Source organism: Berghia stephanieae, chromosome 5 (assembly GCF_034508935.2).
Source record: "Berghia stephanieae isolate SIO BIC M18660-M18661 chromosome 5, UCSD_Bste_1.3, whole genome shotgun sequence".
Lineage (NCBI taxonomy): Eukaryota > Metazoa > Mollusca > Gastropoda > Nudibranchia > Aeolidiidae > Berghia > Berghia stephanieae.
Window position 1 is genome coordinate 76,770,331 of NC_088364.1, and position 24,009 is coordinate 76,794,339.

The 24,009-nt window shown below is 34.3% G+C and overlaps 2 protein-coding genes across 5 annotated transcripts in view; one reads left to right on the forward strand and one right to left on the reverse strand.

Annotated features, from left to right (window-relative positions):
- The window catches only part of LOC144973632 (transmembrane protein 94-like), a 59,079-nt gene extending 54,856 nt beyond the window's left edge, over nt 1–4,223 (forward strand). Inside the window, exon 32 of one of the 3 annotated variants that reach the window (XM_078916304.1) lies at nt 1,666–4,223. Coding sequence is in view for 1 of the 3 variants with exons in the window: in XM_078916305.1 (XP_078772431.1) it covers nt 265–278 (14 nt within the window). In the remaining 2 variants the exon portion in view is untranslated. Of the gene's footprint in view, nt 1–264 lie in introns of all 3 variants that reach the window. The other 2 variants (XM_078916305.1, XM_078916300.1) reach the window with 2 other exon arrangements.
- A 427-nt stretch (nt 4,224–4,650) lies between these two features.
- LOC144973629 (intraflagellar transport protein 56-like) lies at nt 4,651–23,846 on the reverse strand. Of its 2 annotated transcripts, none has more exons than XM_078916295.1 (17): nt 23,755–23,846; nt 22,796–22,933; nt 21,766–21,858; nt 20,168–20,288; nt 17,953–18,148; nt 16,950–17,019; nt 15,629–15,730; nt 14,834–14,908; nt 14,174–14,276; nt 12,315–12,424; nt 10,937–11,000; nt 10,131–10,219; nt 9,057–9,140; nt 8,447–8,516; nt 7,630–7,736; nt 6,789–6,922; nt 4,651–6,169 (listed from the first exon to the last, which is right to left on the reverse strand). In XM_078916295.1, exons 1-17 carry the CDS (start codon nt 23,755–23,757, stop codon nt 6,055–6,057), a joined length of 1,674 nt encoding a protein of 557 aa, XP_078772421.1. In that variant the 5' UTR covers nt 23,758–23,846; the 3' UTR covers nt 4,651–6,054. The 2 variants fall into 2 exon arrangements, with proteins under 2 accessions (XP_078772421.1, XP_078772422.1); XM_078916296.1 differs by having other exon boundaries at nt 20,174–20,288; nt 23,755–23,842.
- Nucleotides 23,847–24,009: the final 163 nt, after the last annotated feature.

Here is a 24,009-nt window from a genome sequence, read left to right on the forward strand (position 1 = left end):
AGAATTCTTTCTTGTCTAATCTTTAACAAAGCCTCCAGGTTTTTTAACTTTAATTTTAATTTTGTTCCCCACGATTTCAGCATTAATCCGTTTTCTTTTGTAAAGTTTAGAGCTTGGATAGAAAGGGTAATAATTTCTGAGAGACGTTAGAAAATATATCCATCTCTGTCTGACTAAATGCTTATGGGTCCTGTAAGGATCTGATTCTGAAGTGAGGATTTTTTACTGGCATAAGTCATACCCCCCCCCCCCCCCCATCCCCAGCATCATCTTCATAATTCTGTCCATCTTCTTGTTATGATCTGGGGAAACAACCGCTATAATCGTTTTCTCGATTCAGACATGTTGATAAAGTTCCTTGTATTCGTGCTAATCGATAAACTGTTTGGACTGTTATCGTTTCTTACTAGAACAAGAGAATAATCTTGCTATTCAACGTACTCTTCATCTTTCCATCTATCGATCAAGTTTTGTAACCTGTTGTGTCTATTATTTTGACAAGCTACTTAACTCTCCTGCAATAAAAGAATAATACTCTGTCCATTATAAACCACATACCATTATCATTCCATATAGATATTTTTTTATGACTTTCAGACTTATTTTTCACGCCGTATCATATCAGATGTTATTTGAATTATAATCTCCCCCCCCCCTCCCCTCCCCTCCCCAAGCAACTAACAGCCATTTCCATTTTATGAGATTAACACGTATTGAAAGCAGAGGTACCATGACAAAGTATGTATTATTATTATTATAGTGTAAATACCAGAGTAGTGGATGTTGTTGAATGTGAAGTGAGTGTAGAAGAGTCTGTCTTTAGTTTAAACCCAAGTCTAGGCTTTATTCAACATTCAAAAGAGGTACGACAGGAAGCATGATGATCTGCAACACAAGCAGAAAAGCAATCAGTTACGAAAACAGATATAGCAGACATAGCATAACAAAGCGTTGAAAATAATAACAAAGCGAAGCGCACGAACAAAGCTACATCACAACAGAATGTAAAAGGATAAAACAAAAATGAATATGAAAGAGCTTCGGAAACGGACAAATAACAGTAGGCTATTATGTCAGGGTGGTTTAAATGGTAACATTTTTTTAATGTATTGAAACATTTGAGTTTTTACATGTTTTATTTAGGGCAAAAGATTAAGTGTCTTAAAATGATAAAAATTAAAATTTCACATTTCTTTTCCTGATACAGAAATGATTTTAAAATGTGTCTAGCATTACAAAACCCCTTAAAAACAAACATACAAGCTACCGTAACAACTTTGTTTTACTCCCTTTTCCCACCGATATCTTAACTATCAAGTCGTTGAGTCCAATCAAACCGTCCTATCCTTCATTTCACGATCATCTAGAGCCAAATGCCACTTTGCTATAGTAATCGTCATGATCTCCCTGTAGTTGCCATGGCTGAGAGCTGTTAATGAGTTCAGGTATCAGTATTGGCATCGACGACGTGTCATGTCGACAAGTCGACAACACATTATGTATTTTGAGGTGGGGCTTGGAGTGGCAGGCAAACATAATACAACTCAGAACACGGTCTCACTAATTTTTATTTATTTTTTATTTCACGTATGCTTTATTTACTTAGAGATCTCAATGATCCTCTTCGCTGGACTCAGGTGTCATCTTTGTTTCTTCCGGTTGCAGATTACCGTGAAGACAGAATGTGATGCTAGCCTTGTAATCATAGAAGATTTCTTGGTTTTTCCAATAGCTATCCAGTCTGTTCTTGAATGAGTTAAGTGAATTAGCACTGGCAACTTTATGCTTTATTTGGATATTAATTAAAGTATAATTTTGGATATCATATAATTTTCATTATGGAACCCAAAAATTTCACTTTATTCTTTTGTTTGTTTTTGTTTTTGTTTTGTTTTGGTCGTTTTGGCAAAAACATTAATAATTATCTACCTCAATAAGCCAAGATGTAATTGAATATACGATTCTAAGTTGTTATATTCATTTTTTGTTTATTATGTAATTGAATAACAGCATTGGTTGAAAAATAGAATTATATTTAAAAAAACCATACAGTTTTTTGTTGTTGTATTGTTTTATTTATTATTATGCCTGCTTCATTGACCCATGTCACTCTTACCTCCATTTAAACTTAATGGAAAAAATACTAGGATATTTGATTAGGTATAATTAAACATCTGACTGTGGCCAGTGTCGGATTTATGTGAAATAAATTTGGCTTTCACAGCCGTAAGTCACGTGGAGCTGAATCTTATCCTATCTGGTATCTGTGGTATTACGCATTTTTTTTTCTATCCTTTGGACAGGACGCTCGTCTATTACATATTTTTAGCTAGATCTAACATCAACACCCAACAACTCAATCACAACTGGGTAGTAGGAGACTTCAGAATAAAAAACAACAAAAAAAAACAAAACTAACTTGCTTGCTCTATCAACTGAACTATATAGATAGATCGAAGATTACGTCATTCAGGTCTTTGTTATTATTTTTTGCCATCCACGTTTATGAGTAATTCTCACTAAACTGTATTAACCAGACTATAAATGTTCATGGTTACACAAAGTTTTGTGTGTTGGTCCCTTATACTCCCGGATGGCAATGTTGTGAACTTCTTAGCCAAGCGCACACTATTTATTTATGGGAACTTGCTCTATCAATTGGAAATTGGGTTCTGCTGGGGTGCCATGGCAAAACACTGCGCAGCACAATTTGAAATCATCGAAATGCACTTTGTAAATGTATACATATATTTATCTTTTTTTTTTTAAAGAAAAAAAAATCCTTTATCATTTTAATATAAAAACTTGAGGTTTTCCCCAGTTACATCATATCATGGTCATATTTGGTAATATATACATAGCTAGCAACCATAGAAAATTGTTTTTTTTTTTTTTTGGTTTTAATTTGTAATATTGTAGTATAGTGTGGACCAGTGATACCACTGCTACTGCCATTCACTTACAAAACGCAGTTTTATTTTTCATTTTGGTCAATGAATTTTTACCTGAAAAATCAATCGGTTGATATGAATGAACCTTCAGTCGCCAAAAAGTTTCAATTCTGCAACTTTTTCGAGATGACAATCTGGAGTCATACTGACTGGAAAGGAGCGTCGTCTTAATCCATTGAAAACAGTCCTTCGGAGCCAGTAGGTCCGGGGAGTCGTTTATCCCAGATTCTTTAAAATGAAATGGATGATAAAGCTTGCTTGCTACCCTCTGGATAGGAGGCTAGTCTATTGCAAAGTATTTTCTGCCAGATCTAACCTGACCTGGCCACCCAATCACTACTGGATGGACATGGGGTCGGAGGGGAGTGGGCATAAATAAAAACTACAACCTTGACCTCAGTCAGGATCGATCTGCCCCTTTACGTGTGAAGCGAGTACACTACTAATTGAGCTATTGACACTCCTTAACCCTCTCCTTACCAACTACAGGAAAACCGTCACGTTCGTTACGATACAACCAACATTTTTCTTATTAAAATTTCTTTTGTAAATCATAACATTTAAAGAAAATGAACAGAGTGTGTTGTAGAGCATGTTTTGCTAAAGAAATTATGTATCGCAAGAACTTTACTGCTATTGTGTTTGAGTGATAAAAAATCTATTTTTGTGTCAGGTTGGTGTGAAGTTTTGGGGAAAATCCTGAAAATGGCTGGTAAGGAGAGAGTTAATTGATTGAAAATTCTTGTAAAAGTTGTCCATCCGACCAAGAGTTAAAAGGAAAAATATTTTGTCATTTAAGGGCAGATCACATTGCATTTTTTTTTTTATTTTGGTTAAAGTGTGTAATACGTTGAAAAGTTAGATAAATTATTATCAGAAATGTGCAATACTTAACAAATAGTTACCAAATCAAAAATAGTTCGTGTAAATACGTATGTTTATATATATGCATTATTTAGATCAAATCAAATAATGGTTTATTTTGTACTTATGATTTTTATGTTACTCTATATTTGAATAAAATAATGGATGTAATTTGTTCGGCATCTGTTGTAATGTATTGCGAAAATTTGTTAAAGAATAGTAAAGGTTATTTATATTGTGTAGATGGCGTTGAAAAGTGGATATTTCTGTCAAAGTGGTTATAATGGCGTTGAAAAGTGGATATTTCTGTCAAAGTGGTTATCTATGTCTTTGTTGTTATTTTCACTTGTTGAAGATTAATGCAGATTCCCTTGTTGAATTGAATAAAAATTCCAAATTTGATAAAAATAACTGAATGTCAGTGTTTCATTTATCTCGCCTTACATAGCGGGCAGGGAGGTACTTGCTGTGTCTTCTATCCCCCTGTATCTGTTTTTCGTGTGGCTGTGGATCGGAAGGTCCTGGGTTCGAGCCTCTTTACTCACATTCTCTCACCGTACTCGGGTATAAAATTAGTACCTGGCCGTGAACAGCGTTGTCTGTGTCTGAAAAATTGTAATATCGCAAAACAGGCGTCATCCCGTGCTACATGTTAAATGTTGCTGTTAACCAGGGACCCCTTGTAAAGTGCTTTGAGCACATTTCGATCAAAATTCCGTCAGAATGTATTTAAGATCTATGACCGGCTTCCAGCCACATGGGAAAGTAAAGACACCCCCCCCCCCCCCCCCCCGTTTCCCCAACAGGGATCAAGGAAAAACAAATTATCCAATTGTTTCACATTAACATCATTTTTATTCAAACATCATTATAGAAATGTTAACTTCAGCTTTAAAATAACCATACTTAAGATATCTATACACTTTGGACCAAAACATCCAAATAATAATAAATATGGACGTCAATAATACCAAGTACAAAATTGCTGTACACTGATAAAAATACATTTTAAAAAAATCCTTTATTTGATTCTCGTCTTGTAAAAATGATTAAATCTGAGACTTCTAAATCGCAGTTGAGGGTTAGTCTAAATCTAAAGTCAAAACATTTCTGATGAAGAAGAAAAAAAAGGTATTTTTCTCAGTGTGCAGCGACACAAAAAAAGTCAACATTGTTTTTGTGTAAGATGGGTAGAGGGTAGAGGAATGTTATAAGATAATGTTGGACGGAATTGTCACTCGATTTGGTGACCGAAGTGTAGACTTGTCTAAAGTCTCACTTAAAATATCACAGATGAGGGTCAAATGAATTTTCCATTGGGGACTTGCAAGTGTCGAGTTAAAATTGAATTACACACTAAGTCGCAACAAAACCATTTGATCAAACATGCACACACACATATATATTAATATGCGAACACATACACTGATGTACAACCATACAACACACATGAAGAAAAAAAAAAATCTTTTCTTTTCCAATGTCAAAACACTTTCTCATGACAACCCATCCCATTCTTTTTGTTAAAAAAAAAAAGTAATTTCAACAGCGAGAACTGTTTTTCATATAAATTTTAAAAAGCATAAAAATCACCATATCAATCATAATCCTGGGTGCCAACCTAACAGTTGTTGTCTTGTCATTTGTTTAATTAATGCTTTGTATATTTAGTAAAAAAAAAATGCAGGAAAGTACCGGGTACGGTTTATGTCAGAATGTTAAAGTTGACAAGATGATATTGTCTTCATGGCTATATAAATTGTCTTGTCACCTATTTTTCCAGATATTGTGTTGTGGTTTAATTGCTCAAATCATTCGTAAAAACCTGTGATATTAAAGTGGAGTAGTGAATCCATAACACAGTATCCCATTATTGACACCATTTAGTCAATACAGATAAAGAAAATCAATTTTTCATCTACTTATGTCAGAAATCAAAACAACAAAATCTAAACATTTGACCAAGATATCGTGTAAAATGAGTACTTGGCTGTTAACAGCATTGTCTCTGTCGGAAAAAAATTGAAATATCGCATAATAGGCATCATGTTTCGTTCTACATGCTACATGTTGCTGTTGGTCAGGGACCCCTTGTAAAGCGCTTTGAGCACATCATGCTATTTAAAGCTAAATTTAATTCAATAATATTAAGCTGGCACCCAGGATTAAAATGTCAAGATGACACGGTATCAAGCATTCGACTATAGTCATTGTGCTATGCAAAGTTATGTTGTTGTGATTAAGGTACGGCCACCATGTTCTCCTTGGCCCATTTCTTCATCGTCCTTATGATGTACTCCACCTGGGGGTTGCTGGTGTTCCTCAACATGTTGATGACGTCGCGAAGGGTCTCTCTGGAAGGCGACGATATGACCATAACCATAAACAAGAAATTTAAAAAATAATAATAAAATTGAGACGAAACAAGAAATAAAGCAAAATGGAGAGAAAGATAAAGGATAATGATAAAGATAAAGCAAAACTTTGTGATAAGCCACATTTGGGACCAGGAATTATAAAAAGTAATCATTAAAATTATAAACAAAATATCGATTTGACAGTACATTCTCCCCATAATTCAATTAGTGGCATGGGGAATAGTGCAGAGGGTAATAATTTAACATGATTTGGATTTCCCTACACTCAAGTGAAACGCAACCCTCCCCCCCCCCCCCCCCCCCCCTCTTTATAAATTTCCCAGAGGTAAGAAAGAGATAATTTGTCTTCTCACTTTGTAACTAGTTTTGACAAAAATTTTATAGGAGACACAAAAAACATGAATGCACATAATCCTGATGCAAAGCAACATCTGGCATGTGTTGTTAACATGTGCTATTTACACTGCACAGAGGCATGCCAAATGAGTAGGGGATTGGCGGTGGTTAAATAATAACACTGTCAATATACACACCACATAACAATACTTTATTTGTGGCGAGTAGAGATAACAGTTTTGTTGTACATTCTACCCACCTCTGTTCGTGTCCAGCAATGATGAGTTGAAAGACACCAACGCAGGCACCCCGTTTTCCTTCCCAGTATTCTGGGTTGGGGTCGAGACGCTCCAACACGTCAAAGGCTTTGGCTGCATAGTAGAACTGGCCCATCTGACAGGCAGGGGGATAAAAATCATGTTTAAAAAAAAATAATATAATCATCATCATCATCATTGCCTTTTCACCCTGGGTCAGAGTAAAGGCCACAGACAAACAGTTTCCATCCCTCTCTATCCTGAGCTAACTTTTTAATCTCATTCCATGTCTGAAAAATGCCATTTCTTACTCATCTAATCAGGTGTCAAATTTTCTTGCAAAGAGAACATAAAACTCTGGCAATCGCTTGATGATGATGATGATGATGATGATGATGATGAGATATAACAACCATCAAACAACAGACCTATGTAGGGGGACTATCATAACCACTTGCTGATCAGATCACTATGAAAACATTTACTCAGCAGAATGGTCTGCGTATGCAGGCTAACTTCACACACACACACACACACACACACACACACACACACACACACACACACACACACACACACACACACACACGATTTATTTTGTATCGAAATATTATTTGTTTGGAAATTCTAAGTTTTTAATAATTACCTAGCAATTCTTTGTTTGTAAATAACAGTAAATACCTCTATGATATCTGTGAACTTTAACCATCAATCATGGCACTGATGGTTTAGAAAAAAAGTGGCTATCATTTTTATTAGGACGTTAAATAAAATAATAATATTCAATCTGAATTCATCTACCCTTTCAAATCATAAAAAAAAAACAAAAAAACACACAATTACCTTGTAGCAATCATTGGCGATGAGCTGTAAGAGACTGAATGACTCGCCAGATGTCTCCATTTTCAAATACAATTCCCATGCTAGTCTTGCCTTTGTGTTCATGATGTCTAATAGAGAGAAATAAAAATATAGGATGAATAAAATGACAACTAGACACCGATGCAAACGTTGCAGCTTAAAGCTTGGAAAGCCTTTTTAAAATAATGAATAATGGCAGTCTACAACACTGGAAAACGGGTGGACATTTCAGGTTCGGTTATGTTTGTACTAAAAATTTCAAAGCATTAGCAACTTTCCAGCAACAGTCTTGTTTCACAGGCGACTAATGAAACGTAAGACAGAGGGAAATGACAAAAATAGATCCATACAGTAATCTACCACTGTGTCTGGCCTGAGGCCAATTGAAGTCTCACACAGGGAGCTCATCAAAAGGAAGTCACTGTAGTCAAATGACTTTTTAAAAAAAAAAATTAAAAAAAAAATTAATCCCCTTTATTCATTCCATAGGGGAAATTTGTCTTTAGGGTCTATTCCAAGGGAAGATTGGAATATCCCAGGTGTCAGCTGCAGTGCAGAGCTGCAAATTGAGTTAGGGCGAGGTGACCTGCTCAAGGCCACACAGTTCAGCGGCGGGCGATCGAACTCGGTACCTTTTGGGTACAAAGCAAAGACCGTACTGCGAGCCACGCTGCTCCTCAGGGCGATACTGTCATATCTCAGAAAAGGACTTCAGCAGGGCCTGGGTCAATCCAAAATACAAGTAAAAAATAAAATCATCTGAATCTGGATAAAATAATAAAACAATCTTAATTCTTACATGTTCGTGCCAACCAACTCAGGTAGGTGTAATCATTTTTCAACTTTTCGTTTTGAATGAGCTGGAAAATCTGCCAAAGAGAAAAGAGAGAAAAACGTGAACTGACATCAAATTATATTTTTTTTCATCATAGTTAATATTTCTAATGAACCCTAAATAAAGAGCAAAATGGTCTTCTATGGCTTATTCAGTAAGCATATTATTTCACAGTCATATCATTTTTATCAAATGCACAAGTTCAAGCTCCAGTGCGGATAGCTTTTTGAATATGCAAAGCAAGATTTGACTAAATTAAATTAAATTGAGCTTTATATATCACAATATCCACTAAATGTGCTCAAAGCGCTTTACAAGGGGTCCCCGGTCAACAGCAACATTAAACATGTAGGATGGGACATGACGCCTGTTCGGCGATATTACACAAAGACAACGCTGTTAACGGCCAGGTACTCATTTTACACCTGAGTAAGGTGAGAGAATGTGAGTAAAGAGCCTTTTCCAAGGACTCAACTATGCGCCGAGCACGAGGCTCGAACCCAGGACCTTCCGATCCGAAAGCGAGTGTCATACCACTAGACCACGTAGCCGACTAAACAAAGTGGAAAAATACCTCTTCTGCTTCCTTGAAATTTCCCACAGCAGCCTTAGCCTGGGCATAGTTGAAATTGAAAAGGTCATCGTTGTAGAAATAGCTCTGAAAAACACAAATCAAATAATGGGGATAAACGTATTTACCAATGGGGGATTTATTATCTATGTCAAACAAAAAAAAAATAAAATAAAAAAATAAATAAAAGAAACTACCACAACTACAACAAACGTGAGCACACACACGCACATACAAATGGGACATCGAAAAAACAAAAAACAAACATCAAATCAAAACAAAATTAAACAAATACACAAAAGTAAAAGATCTCTTGTCACAAAGACAGATTATATTGATAGAAAATACCATATTCAAATTATCATTCTCTCAATCAAAGCTTACACCAACTTCTAACATAAAACAATATAGACAAACAGCTCATCACGCACGAAACATAGAGAACTACATTTTAACGTTGTATCTCTTAAAGCACAGAATTCATGGATTCATTACGAAAAAAACAAAGAAGTTTTATATTCATAGCTCTTATTCAACCTATCAGACATCGCAACACATCACAAGACCAAAGCGATCATCTGGCAGACTCGAATGAGCACTGCTACTCTCCTTACCGGCCATTTTCCGGATTTTCCCCAAAACTTCACACCCAACCTATACAAACATAGATTTATTTCACTCAAATACAAAAGCTGTTAGTTCTTGCTATACATTTTTTTTTCTTTTGCTAAACGAGCTCTTCAACACAGTGTTAATATACTTTAACTATAGCAAACATTTTTGTTCAAATATTATGATGTACAAAAGAAATTAGAATGAGAAAATAGTTGGCTGCATCATAACGAATGTGACGATTTTACTATGGGTGGTAAGGAGGGGGTTAAACCATTTCATTAAAAAAATATTTTAACATTTAAAAAAACAAAACAACAATAAAACAAAACAAAAAAACAACAAAAGACAAAAACAAAAAAAATATTTTATGATTAACAAAACAGGTAAATTAATTATCTAAAAAACAAAACAAAAAATAAAATAAAACAATATATCATCCACTGATTGGCATAAAGTTCGTACCTTGACAGAGTTTAGATAAATGAGGACGTCTTCGAACTGTTTGAGTAGGAAGAAACAGGAGGCCATACACTGTCTGCCTGGGATTGTGTCTGAGGATAGAGGATTGTTTACCAACCGTTATTATCTAAGGCTTTCGTAAACCATAGTGGAGTGAAACGTCTCTGAACAACAAATTGATGACAGAGTTAGACACAACTTATTACCTTCCACTGTCCAACATACGTAAAACCTTTTTTTTTTTTTAAATGTAGGAGACAGAAGAAAGAGATAAAGAAAAAGGAGGAAACTATAATAATCAACTGAAAAGGTACTATCTAGATATCTTGTCAAAAACTAAATACAAAAACACACTCATAGTCGTAGCAGAATAAACTAGCCTGCATTTGATACCAACTTCCTTAACCCAATCTTTTCTTTGGTTCCTCATCTTATACATTGTACAGACTCAACAAAAAGAAACCAAAAAAAAAAAAAAAAAAAAAAATAAATAAATAAATAAAATAAAAAAAAATAAAAAAATAAATAAAAATAATAATAATAATAAATAAATTAAAAAAAAAAAAAAAAATATATATATATATATATATATAAAGTTTGAATCTCCCCCCCCCCCCCCCCCCCCCCCCCCTCCCAGCAATGGATTGGTTAACCTGTCATCAGCCATCAAATCAAACGTATTTCGAGAATGATGAAATCTATGGGTTTCATCCATGGCCGACTAGAGTTACGTCATGGTTTCATCCCTTTAAATTCAATAAATTGTGAGGATAAATTAAACACAGGATACATAATTTTATATAACTTACCGCACTCGCTTGCCGACCCACCAACTAGCTGGAAGTACTGCTGGGCTATCTTCATGTGTTCTCTCTGGAAGAAGTAAGACATACAATATAATATAATATATAATATATAATGAATTTATATAGCGCCTAGTTCCAATTTAGAATTGCTCACTGGCGCTTTACATCAACACAGCATGTATCATACACAAATGTAGCATGTATCATACACAAATGTAGAACTGGCATGTTAAAAACCACACAAATTCGATAACATAATATATTTTAATAAAATACATAATAAGAATCCAAATTATATGCCCTACAGAAAGCTCAGTTTTTAACCGTTTTCTAAAGATAAATGGATTTTCACTATGGAGTTCTATGGGGGGGGGGGGGGGGCATGGTGGTCAAAGGATTTCTCATGAAAAACTAACGATTTTGGGGGTTCCCTTAGGATGTTTAAATTAGCAGATATAATCAAACATTACTGATATCAATTATTCTTACAACAAAATATCAACAAATATAAGCTCATGAAATCAAATTCTATTTTTCACTCTCAATCTAATTCCCCTCAAACATAATATTTTCACTCTCTTTTTTTTTTACGACACAAATAGCCCTTTAATTCTTTTCTGTAAAATTCAGTTACAAGAATACATTATTTAATTGTCAATATTTGGGCATGTGTAGTTTTATTGATTTCAGCATGTTATTTTCACGAACTTACAAAGTTGGAAACATATTCCATCACACTTTTGTAAATCTGCTATTTGGGGAATGTTATGAAATTAAATGATAGTTTTGCTCATACTTATATTTATAATACAAAGAGTAACCAAAAGGAAAAGTGGGTGGTATAATGGAAAAAAGAAAAAAAATAATCCTTCCATATTTTGACATAATATCATACTTTAGGATAGACAGAAGGAGAGAGTGAGAGAGAGAGAGAGAGAGAGAGAGAGAGAGTGAGAGAGAGAGAGAGAGAGAGAGAGAGAGAGAGAGAGAGAGAGAGAGAGAGAGAGAGAGAGAGAGAGAGAGAGAGATTATTATTATTATTATTATTATCATACTTCTTATTCTTCTTCTCATTATTATTATTATTATTATTTATTATTATTATTATTATTATTGTTATTATTATTATTATTAATATTGTTATCATTATTATTATGATTATTATTATTATTATTATTATTATTATTATTATTATTATTATTATTATTATTTTAGTATTATCATCATTACTATCAGTATTATTATCATCATTATTACTACTATTTCAATTACATTTTTCCCCTCTTACAAGAGCTGTAACCTAACAATAATTACCTATTTGCACAATAAAGATTATTATTATTATTATTATTATTTTCCTATTCCGATATAAAAGCCTTACAGATCCCTGTTCCTGGCCCAGAGCTGCGTTGACAACTCCTTTCAAGATGTATTCCTGGGGAGTCGTGGGTTCCAAGTCCTTGATCAGGTTATAGGCCTCTGGAATGTCGTCTGCAAGAGTTGACAGGGAGAAGGAGAGGTGTTAATATGAGGTGATAAACACCACGATATTTACCGTCTATAGGTATTAGATCAAGCTGAAACTAAAAGGTTATTAATTCGTACAATAAGAAAAAGACAAATGCAATTTTTAGGGCACCTAAATTGACATAAATGTATTGAACATCTTGCTCTCACGGGAAAGATAGAAGGTAAAAGGAGTAAAGGTAGATCAAGAAAAACATATTTGAATAGTTTGAACAGCTGGGTGACAAAGAACGAGAAGAGTAATATTAGTTTTAGAGGTTATCTGATCAGAGAGATGAATGGCGTACCATGATCACCGATGTCTGACACAGAATTGGTACTTGATGAAGAAGAAGAAGTTATTCCATCAATAGTCATTCCTCAAATGAGATATCTTTCTTTTAATATTGGTCCTTAATGTTAAAGGTCCCAAAAAAAACATTATTTATTTGGAGACGTTCCCATTACATAACAACTACCAAGCTTTTGCTGCGGCTATGTGGTCTAGTGGTATGACACTCGCTTTCGGATCGAATGCTTCCGGGGTCGAGCCTCGCGCATAGTTGAGTCTTTGGAAAAGGCTCTTTACTCACTTTCTCTCACCGTACTCAGGTATAAAATGAGCACCTGGCCATTAACAGCGTTGTTTTTGTCTGAAAAATTGTAATATCGCCTAACAGGCGTCATGTCCCGTCCTACATGTTAAATGTTGCTGTTGGCCAGGGACCCCTTGTAAAGCGCTTTGAGCACATTTAGTGGATATTGCGCTATATAAAGCTCTTTTTTTTTTTGTTGATAAATACAATTGAGAAGACATGCATGACAAAATATCATCATTATGAAATTAGTCATTTGTTTGAATGAGTGTTATGAGTCTTGAGATTGAGCTTTTATATAGAGCAATATCCACTAAACATGCTCAAAGCGCTTTCCAAGGGTCCCTGACCAACAACAACATGTAACATGTAGAACGAGACATGATGCTTGTTCGGCGATATTACAATTTTTTTTCTGACAAGAGACAACGCGGTTAACGACCAGGTACTCATTTTACATCTGAGTACGATGAGAGAATGTGAGTAAAGAGCTTTTTCCAAGGACTCAACTATGTCTTGAGATGGGAGATAACAGATCTTATTCATCAGCACTTGCAAGACTCTTGGTTCAAGCATCAGGAAAATGGCCATCTGTATGTAACTTGTAAAGGTCAAACCAAAACAAGATCCATACCTGTCATCTGCATTGTTTGCGGCCTCAAATATCAGGGCAATCCGCAAATTTTGGCAAATTTCCCAAAATTCGCAAATCGTGGCAAATTTTGGGAAAATTGGCAAATTGCGTGGCAAATTTTGGGAAAATAAAAGAAGCGAAAACAAAATAACGAAAAAAAAAAAGGGCGAAACTTGAGAAATGTTGCAGCTTTGCCTGGGCCCAAACCAAGGGAAGCTACTCTCTACGGATAATAATCCTTTAAAATCTTTGTAACAATGCTATTCACAGTAATTTCATTTCTCAAGTCAAATAAATCGAGTCACCTACACTTCCAACTTCAGTCATGGATCGTTTCGTCAAAAAAATCTTCAAATAAGGACCCAAAGTGCGGCAAATTTGCTGGCAACTTTTGTTTTTTTTTTGGCAAATTTCTTGGCAAATTTTGGGGGTTTTTTTTGTGCAAATTTTGGCAAATTTTAGGTTCCAATTAGGCAAAAAATGCAGATGACAGCCATACCATACCTTGTTTGAGGAAATAGATGACCAGGTTGAGTCTGGCCTCTGGAATGACGTCAATCAGGGGAGGTAACACCTGCAGGGAGCCTTCACCGCTTCGAAACACAACCTGAAAGAAAGAAGAATATCGGTGAGAAAAAATATTAATTAACAATTTTTAAAAATTAAAACCATTGAAGAAATAACTTTTAGACACTTAACTAAAATGACAGATAATAATAATAATAATAATAATAATAATAATAATAATAATAATAATAATAATAATAATAATAATAATAATAATAATAATAATAATAATAATAATAATATTATCTTTATTGTCCAAATAAAAGGCAATTCATGTGAGGTAAATAATGCTCAAACAGTTTGGTTAATGGTATCTTCATAAAACATCAATAACACACGGCATTGACACATCAATCACAGACAATTTGGTTTTATGATCAAATGGAGAGGATGACATCTATTCTTTCAACTAAAGATCAATTCTAACATTTTTTTTGGAACCCCATTGCCTAAAATCAAAACATAGAGACCATATCCTTGAAAAAAATCAGTACAGAGGTACATATAAAATCCCAAAGCCCTTCATCCTTTTTCTTTTCTTTTCTCCCTTTAAGTTAGAAAATTCGCTCTATCAATTAAATGATAACAAATACGTACCAAATTGTGTTTGATGAGATCTTGTGCAAACTGGAAAGATGGCGACGCCATTTCCTGAAGGGCTTTCAATTCCGTCTGGAAGAAAATTACATTAAAACTTGTTGAATAGCACGGATCATGCAACAGTGAATAAAGTAGTCGGTGAGAGAGAGCTCTAGTAATGAATGACCTGAGTTTGATACTAATTTTTTTGGATTCGTGGATAGCTCATATGGTAGAGTCACGCTCTCACCGCCAGGCGGAGTTGTCGTACCAATAAGGTAGCAGGTTCAAACCCCATCACCGCCGCAAATAATTTTCATTCTCTCTTGTCTTCAGGCACTTTTCTATTCACTTCATCTCTTGTTAGTGAATAAAATAAGTTAAATGCAATTTAGTATAAATAATAATTTTAAAGCAATATCCATCGTATTCTATCTTTCCCCAAATTGTAATCAACAAGAAAAAAATATCAGAATAGCACCCAACACAACTCATCATCCTATGAATAACTGGGGTTGTAGAGAATCGTACGGTATGTTTACTTTTAATCCTACTTTTCCAATTAATCAAAGCTTGGGAGGATTTGAAATCTTATGTACAAGACATTTTACTGAGATGATATATTCACATTTTTGTTTTGCACTATCTGATATCAATAACTAATAAAAAGGAGCCGTGCAATACATTAGCACTGATTGTTTTGTTTTGTAATTATTCTTTTCCCCTTTTCTAACCTTTCAATTTTTTTCTCCCCATTATTCGATATTGAGCATCATACCAAAAAAAATTAAAAAATATGATTATCTCCCTTACCTCAGCAGCCTTTCCATTGTACAGTCTAAAATGGTTACAAGCCTTGAGGTTCAATGCCACAGCACTGTCTTGGAACTGTTGGAGGTAAACTGCTAGAACTTCCTGCAAATGGGCAATCAGGCATTTTAAAGATTTCAGTACACAAAAATATTAACACATGAATCATGGGTGCCAGTTTTCCGGTTCATGCCGGAATTCCGGTTTCGCGTTATCTCGAAGTCAAATACCTCCGGTTTCATTGTTGTTAGCATTGTTTGTTTTTTTTTTTCAATATATTTGCTGTGTAATCATTTAATAATGGTATTAAAACGGTGATGAAATAAGAGTAAAGTTTAGGCCGCATTTTCAGTAGGAACATTTTCAGGTTTGGCAAAGTGTCGAGATTTTAGTTTCGGGTTTCAGCACTTCTTCCTGCAGGCACCCATGACATGAATCAAATGACTGTATTATTAATTGTGCAGTAACCTATCTTTCATGATTTTTTTCATCACATAAAAGTTCTGTTGTGGAATGGATTGAAAATTTGGTACCTTATCCTACCTTAAGAGAGAGTCAAATGATACTGATAGTCATACAATGAGTGCAATTTGAACCCAATATTTTACAGCATTTAGTCACACCTATCTAAAATGGTTCACAAACATAGTGGTAGAATTAAAACATGTAAATCTCAATTGACATTGTACAGAATCACTCTTTAACCCTCTCCTTACCACCCATAGGAAAATCGTCACATTCGTTACGATGCAACCGACAATTTTCTCATTATAATTCCCCTTGTACATCACAAAATTTAAAGAAATCCTTTGATTACAGCTATAAATACTAAATATTGTGTTGCAGAGCTCATTTTGCTGAACAACATTCTGTATAGAAAGCACCTGTTACTTTTTTGTTTGAGTAAGAACAGTCTATTTTTGTGTTGGGTGGGTGTGAGGTTTGGGGCGAAATTCTAAAAATGGCTGGTAAGGAGAGAGTTAAGATATTAAATGTCATCATCATATTGCAAGAAAAGATTGTACACATTAATCTTACTGAAATTGAAATAAATGGACATAAAGACGTGAAATTCGTGGAGGTGATTTCTATTTGACATTACTTATCTAATTCGCATAGCGTAAAAACTGCCATTTTCAGAAAAAAATGGTCCAAATTCTCTGATGGAGTCTCTAAAACATGAAATAGAAAAAATTTTTTTGGAAACAATATGAAATGGGTGGATCATATATTGAAAAATCACCAACTATTTATATCTATTATAACATTTCTACATCTTAACACAGCCATTTAGCCAACCAGAAAAAGATTTTTAAAAGCTTACCTGAGACACATCATAGTAATCTAGCTTGTAATAACACAGGGCCACGTAAACATTTAAGGCTAGGTAGTCCCTGGGGAAAGAAATATGTGGGGATTGCGTGAAATACGAATGTCAATGTCAAGGGATATCTATAAAAACCAGTAAAATGGTGTTAAGGCATATAAAACATTAAATATGTTGTTTTTTTGTTTGTTTTTATGTTTTACGGCGTTTGCAACACATTAAGGTCATATCAGCGCCAGTAAAAAGGAAGAAAATGGGGTAGTAAAAAGTTCTAGAATTACAATTAAAGCACAAAAGAAAAGGTGAGACAAAGGGGAATTGGTTCAAATAGCGAACAGATGTAGATTCCAAGAGCACACCGTCAAAGTACTTGGTTTGAGATCACCTAAAAGTCTCATCCAGACACAAGCACAGGTCCCAACTAAGAGTAATACACTCAAATGTTCACAAATCATATAATATAATATGTAAACTAAACATAATACAATGCACAACAGAGAGATGATTTACAAGGAAAAAAATATCATCTCCCAAAACTATAACTATACATTCGACTGTTTCCCTCCCAGCCAAGGAACTCCGGCCAGGGCCAGGACAAAACCAAGTAATCTCATTCCAAGACAATGACAGGAAATAATTGGAAAACGGGTTGGGGGGATAGAAGACACAGCATGTACCTCCCTGTCCACTATGGGAGGTCAGGATCCCCACCCAGTATGTTGTTTTTAAAAATAATGTATGGCTTATGACACTCAATGGACAATGCTTAGTTACTTTGGACATGTAGGGCAGAGAATGAATTACAAAACACGACATTCTTCTCCACTTATGGAATCAAATTAACATTTCATAAATTTTAACTGTCTCTCCAGCAACATTTTATAAACGAGCTTTACAACATTATCTCCAAATGTGCGAATCTCAGGTTTTCAAGAAAAATTAAATACTTATCAGATTTTACATTCAAATTATTCATTTTGGCAATGAGGAGTTACGGTACCTGTTGTCCAGTAGAATCCGTTTGTAGATGTCAATAGCTTCCTGGTAGTGGCTGCGTAAATAATGAATGGATGCCAGGGACAGCTGATCCTCGATGATGTCTTGCAGGTTCTGGTGGAATGTCATCAGACGCCTCTCATCTCCAAACTTGTGTGAAAGGTGAAACTGGAGACGATTCTGAAGTCTGCCTTTGGGAGCTGAAACAAATTTATAAGATGATTTGAAAGTCAGGTGTTTCACAATCAGTTTACTCCATAAAAATGTATGCTTAAATGCATCAGAAGCCAGGTCTAGAAAAATTGCTAGAACTGTGAAGAAACCATTGCAGCTCTGTTTTCTTTATTTTCTTTTTGTGTGTAAAGTTTATAAAGACTTATGCAACTGATATAAAGTTGACGGCATATTATTGGAAAATGCCTAGAATATTGGCAGCCTAATTTTTTTTCTAAATCCGTTTCCTTCTGACAATTATTCTTAAAATTTCTATCAATCTTTTCTCAGTTCACAGTCTATATATATATATATATATATATATATATATATATATAATATATATATATATATATACAGTAAAATTACTTTAAACCGAAAGAAGCTAAACCGAAAAATACCTTAAACCGCAAAGAATTTAATAAATTGTACTAGTTTCTTCATTATCTTTGTACTAATTCTTACGATGAACCGAAATACTTCTAAGAAGGACTTTCTTTAAACCGAAACAATTTGAGACCTTCCTTTATTCTCTCTCAATTTTTCTTCAAAAATTGGGGAAGGTGGCCACACGTAATAATGCCCGGCAATATTAAACAAAGAGCGTAAGTATAAGATGAGGGTGATGGGTGGGGTGGGGGTGGGGGGTAGGCAAACACTGCACTTGGGCTCGGCCAACACCACAATCGCACAGACTGGAAAAGGAAGACAGCGGGTGACTGGCAGGCAAAAAATGAGGAAAGAGGAGGAGTTGGGGTGTAGAATCACGCAAGCGAGATGTTCTCGCTCGTGTGTTGATGCTTTGGAACTGACTGGATTTTAAACACGAGAATAAGGAAGGGGGGGGGGGGGGGAAGGGGGGTTAGACAACTTACCATTGACATGCCATTTCATTTTCACTTTGTTTAAGTGTGTGTGTGTGAGGAGGGGGGGGGGGGGGGTCTATGAAATTAGGCCTTTGAACCTAATGGCTTTTCAACAAAAGAGAGATGCCTAGTAGACAGCTTAGCATTGACACGCCTTTTCATTTCCATTTCACTTCACCTCTGAATAGCTGCGCGTCATTCATTATCAATTATCGCACAAGAACTTTCGATCTTATTTTAGTTTTGCATTTTACTAAAAGATGTCTAAAAGAAAGCACTGTGCTTACACGTTGGAGTTTAAAAATTAAAATACTATGTGAAGTCGATGAAAAAAAAGTTGATCAAGACAGAGATATGTAAAAAAACACGGCATTCCGAACTCAACTCTTTCAACAATTTTGAATTGAAAACGAAAATCCCCAAAAATATTTTTAAAACACACCAAAAAAAATTAAAAATTAATGGTTACGAAGACGGCATTTATTCAACAACTCCATTTAACAGGAAACCCATGATACCATTAAATGAGCAAATTCCTTAAAAAGTTACTACCATTGAAAAACATTGCAAAATGGGAACTTGCTTTAAACCGAAATGGTTTAGAAGGTCCCCAAAATTTCGGTTTAAAGTAATTCTACTGAATATATATATATATATATATATATATTATATATAATATATATATATATATATATATATATATATATTATATATATATATATATATATATATATAATTAATATATATATATAATATATATATATATAATCTTATATATTTCACAGAATTGTTAGAATGATAAAAGAACACAAAGGAAGGGACCTGTCATATCATGCAAAAACTCTGTATTTTCTTTGGGAGAAAAACCAAACCCTTCTCTTCAGATGTTTATTTTAAAAATCCTTTTAAAAACAATTTGAAACAGATTTGATGGGAGTTTCAACTTGAAAACCGATCAATCATCTGTTGAGTAAAAGAAAAATGTTTTCAGATTTTGTTCTTTAAACTCCAGAGTTGATCAAACTAAAACCAATTCCTCTGTACAAATAATCGAAAAAAAAAAAAGATACAAATATATATATATTTTTTTTCAACCTCATAAAACTTTTTGAAAAATTTGGCCGTAGCCAGTGTATTCACCATTACCCCTTTTGGCATTCTCGTCGGACTCTGGGTACATGCCCAGGAAAAACTGACAACAGGCTAGGTAAAGCCATACATCAGGATTCACTCCCTCGTTTTTGGTCAGACGTTCATACTCCTAGAAATTGGGAAATGAAAAAAACAATATGTCAAAACTGTAGAAGTTTTTTAGATTTCTGTCTATTCCAACACATTTAAAAAATAATAATGTGAAGTTGTATGTAAGCTTCAATTTAATTACAAAAACAGATCAAATGAACGTTTCAGGTTTCCCCTTTATCAACAAAACAGGATGAATGAAACACCACAGATGAATGAGATGATGTGGTAGTGGTGTAGGTGAATAGACAAAACATTAAAGGAAAAGACAATACAAACATAAAATTTACGATCCATGGACGATTTGTTATCTGAGTTTCAGTGGCCTAAAACAGACAATAACAACTGTGAGGCTATGTGGTCTAGTGGTATAACACTCGCTTTCGGATAGGAAGGTCCTGGGTTCGACCTCGCGCTTGACGCATAGTTGAGTCCATGGAAAAGGCTCTTTACTCACATTCTCTCACCGTACTCGGTGTAAAATGAGTACCTGGCCGTTAACAGCGTTGTCTTTGTCAGAAAAATTGTAATATCGCCTAACAGGCGTCATGTCCCGTCCTACATGTTAAATGTTGCTGTTGACCAGGGACCCCTTGCAAAGCGCTTTGAGCACATTTAGTGGACATTGCGCTATATAAAGCTGAATTTGTTTTTTTTTTTTTTTTTTTTTTTTTTTTACAACTGTGGTACAAAAGCTACTCAATCATAGATGGGTGGACAGAGAGGCAAGAAATACAACAGACTATCTGTCTGCAAGGTGGAAACATGGAGAGGGATTAAATATAAATCTGTTTCACAATTTTAAATTCTAATATCATTAAAAAAAAAATTATTTTAAAAATCCTTCATTGAATAATTACATATTCACTTATATTCTTTAAAATCAATTTTGAGATTTTAATTTAAGGGATTCAGAATTCATAATTGTAGAAAAATAAATTGTTCATTACCGACATGAGGTCTCATGAAATAATGAGGTAAAACGGAAGTTTTTAACAGTGCTGATGGTGACAAAAAGGGAAAAAGGAGGAAAATTATGAATGGTTTTCTTTACGTCACATATTCACTTCACTAACTCCCACTTTTAGAGCCATTGAAATGATAAACTACTCTAGCTATCTTCTGGAAAGTGGGGAAGCTGCACCAGTTTGTTCCACCATACATCAAATCTCTCACAGCCAGAAAATTTGATTGAGGAAAATGCCTTTTTTCAAAGGTGGAAATTCCTCCTCTCACACAAAAATCGCGGATATCCGTGGATCCGAGGAAAACCAGCAGCACTGTTTTAAGTACTTAAAGTAGCATTAGTAATTTTTGTGTCATATCATTTTAAAAAGTGGAATTTTATAAAAGTCATTGAAAAACAAGACCCCTCCCCCATCCCCACCGAAACAACAACAACAAAAAAAAAAACAACAAACAAACACAAAAGACCAGACAATAGCCAAGATTTGATTCTACATCACAAACAAATGATAAATTTAAACTCTACTTACCTCCATAGCCCGTTTGTAATCACCAAGGTGAAAGGCACAGTAAGCAATCCACATGTCTGTCTCCTCATTCCCCTTTCCTGAATTACGGCTAAACTATGAAATGAAAATGAAACAGATAATGATGAAAGATGAAACAAAAAAAAGAAGAAAAAAAGAAATCGAAGTGGAAGCATCTGACAAATTTCAATATGAAAAAAGAATTTAAAGTACAAAAACAAACTAGACATACAGGTTAGAAAAATGCCTGTTGGATTAATGTCTTTCAACATGAAACAAATGAGTATTGCTGACAATATGCTCGACAATAGCTACCAGCAATAATTATTACATTACATGAATGATGAAAGACTAGACAAGATACTGCTCTATCATCCTGTGATCTAAAGTAAATTAAATATTTCATCCATTGATAAGAGCTTGACTTCCAAACACCGTATCCATCAAAAGCAGCTGACTAAGCGGATGATAATAATAATAATAATAATAATAATAATAATTATAATAATAATAATAATAATAATAATAATAATAATAATAATAATAATCTTTATTGTCCAAATAGGCAATTATTGTTAAGTTACAGCTCTTGTAAAAGGGGAAAAAAGTAATTAAAATAGTAGTTGTAATGATGATAATAATACTGATAGTAATGATGATAATAAAATAATAATAACAAAAACAACAACAACAATAATAAGAATAAAAAAAATAATAACAATAATAAAGAAAATAAAAAATAGAAATAATAATAATAATAATAATAATAATAATAATAATAATAATAATAATAATAATAATAATAATAATAATAATAATAATAATAATAATAAAGCAATGCACTGGAAACTTCACTTGGGATGATGCACTCACTCTGACTGATACCACAGCCTGTTTTTGGAGCTGACCCTCATGACAAATTTTCCCACGGGATGAGTAAAAAGAACTTTCTTTATTTTAATTAGTAATTTTCATTCATGATATGTAGTCAATACTCTCTTCAAGAATGAAAATACTTTAGTACATGAAATACCTCTAATAAGGTGATGGCACCTGTGTAATCCCGCATATCCAGAAACTCTTCCACTGTTGGCATCTTTTTCTTCTTTTTTGTATCCTTTGTTGCTGCTGCAGCGCCAGGCCCAACGGCCGGCTTGGTCCTTGAGAGCATCTAGATAACAAGTCATTAAAGGTAATAAAAACAATTATATCCAGGTGGCATTGTAACACAAAAACTAATAGCTATAAACTGTTGAAGGTAATGAAAACTGTTCTTAGTTTAAATGAATGAAAATTGTACTTTTCTTCTCAAGGATTCGACAGCCAAACAAACACATTTCCTCCAACCCATTCCAATTCCAACCACTCCCCTGGAACTTCCTCCCACCATATTGGACTACTACTACTTGTTAAGGGCAGGTCAGTATACAGAGAAACAGAACATTACTGGAAATGAATGAATGGGGGAAAATGCTTTATTTGTTTTCGACATTCTTTAATTTATGGATTTCCTGACACGAAACGTCCATTGTTTGTACTGTTTACATCCAAAGTCTTTCCCTTTTCATCACTTCGGTGGTCTTTTTATTTTTACGATCCCGGGTTTAGGCTTCAGACTAAGGCAGCCCTCTAAAAAACGACTGTGTGTGTATTGTAGTTGTAGAGTTGTATTTATTAGCCCAGACAATAAAACTCATCAGAAACAACCAAACAACAAAATTAGATATTTATCAAATCTATGTATGTACCTTATGTTGAATTATCATTTCAACAGGACTATTGTTGAAATCTAAATCACGCCAACCTCACTCTCTCACAACAGTCACACAGCTCTCCTCACTCAAACTACTGAGGTTACCGCCGGTGAGGCTAGAAATTTGATTTACGAGCCATTGCACGGGTGAGAAGAAAACAAATGTTAGGAATCATCTAATTAGATATACCAGCTTATTATAGATTATAGTTAATGGTCAATTAGGACAAGAACATTACCATTTTGAAGATTCTTTACGAGAAAACCCCTGTCAGAAACTGGAAAACAGCCTTTTGACTGAGTGAGAAGAATGTTGTTCTTATGCGCAAGTGCAGAAGACACTTCCTGTGTTTTTCAGCCAATGAAATGGAAGAAAATTCACTTGTATCTTCAACTTTGAAACACATAACAGTTCAATGCGTCCTTAGTGATATGTTGAGAGATAGACCTCTTAATTCGAACTCTTTAATTCCGGAGTCTCAATGTACTCAATT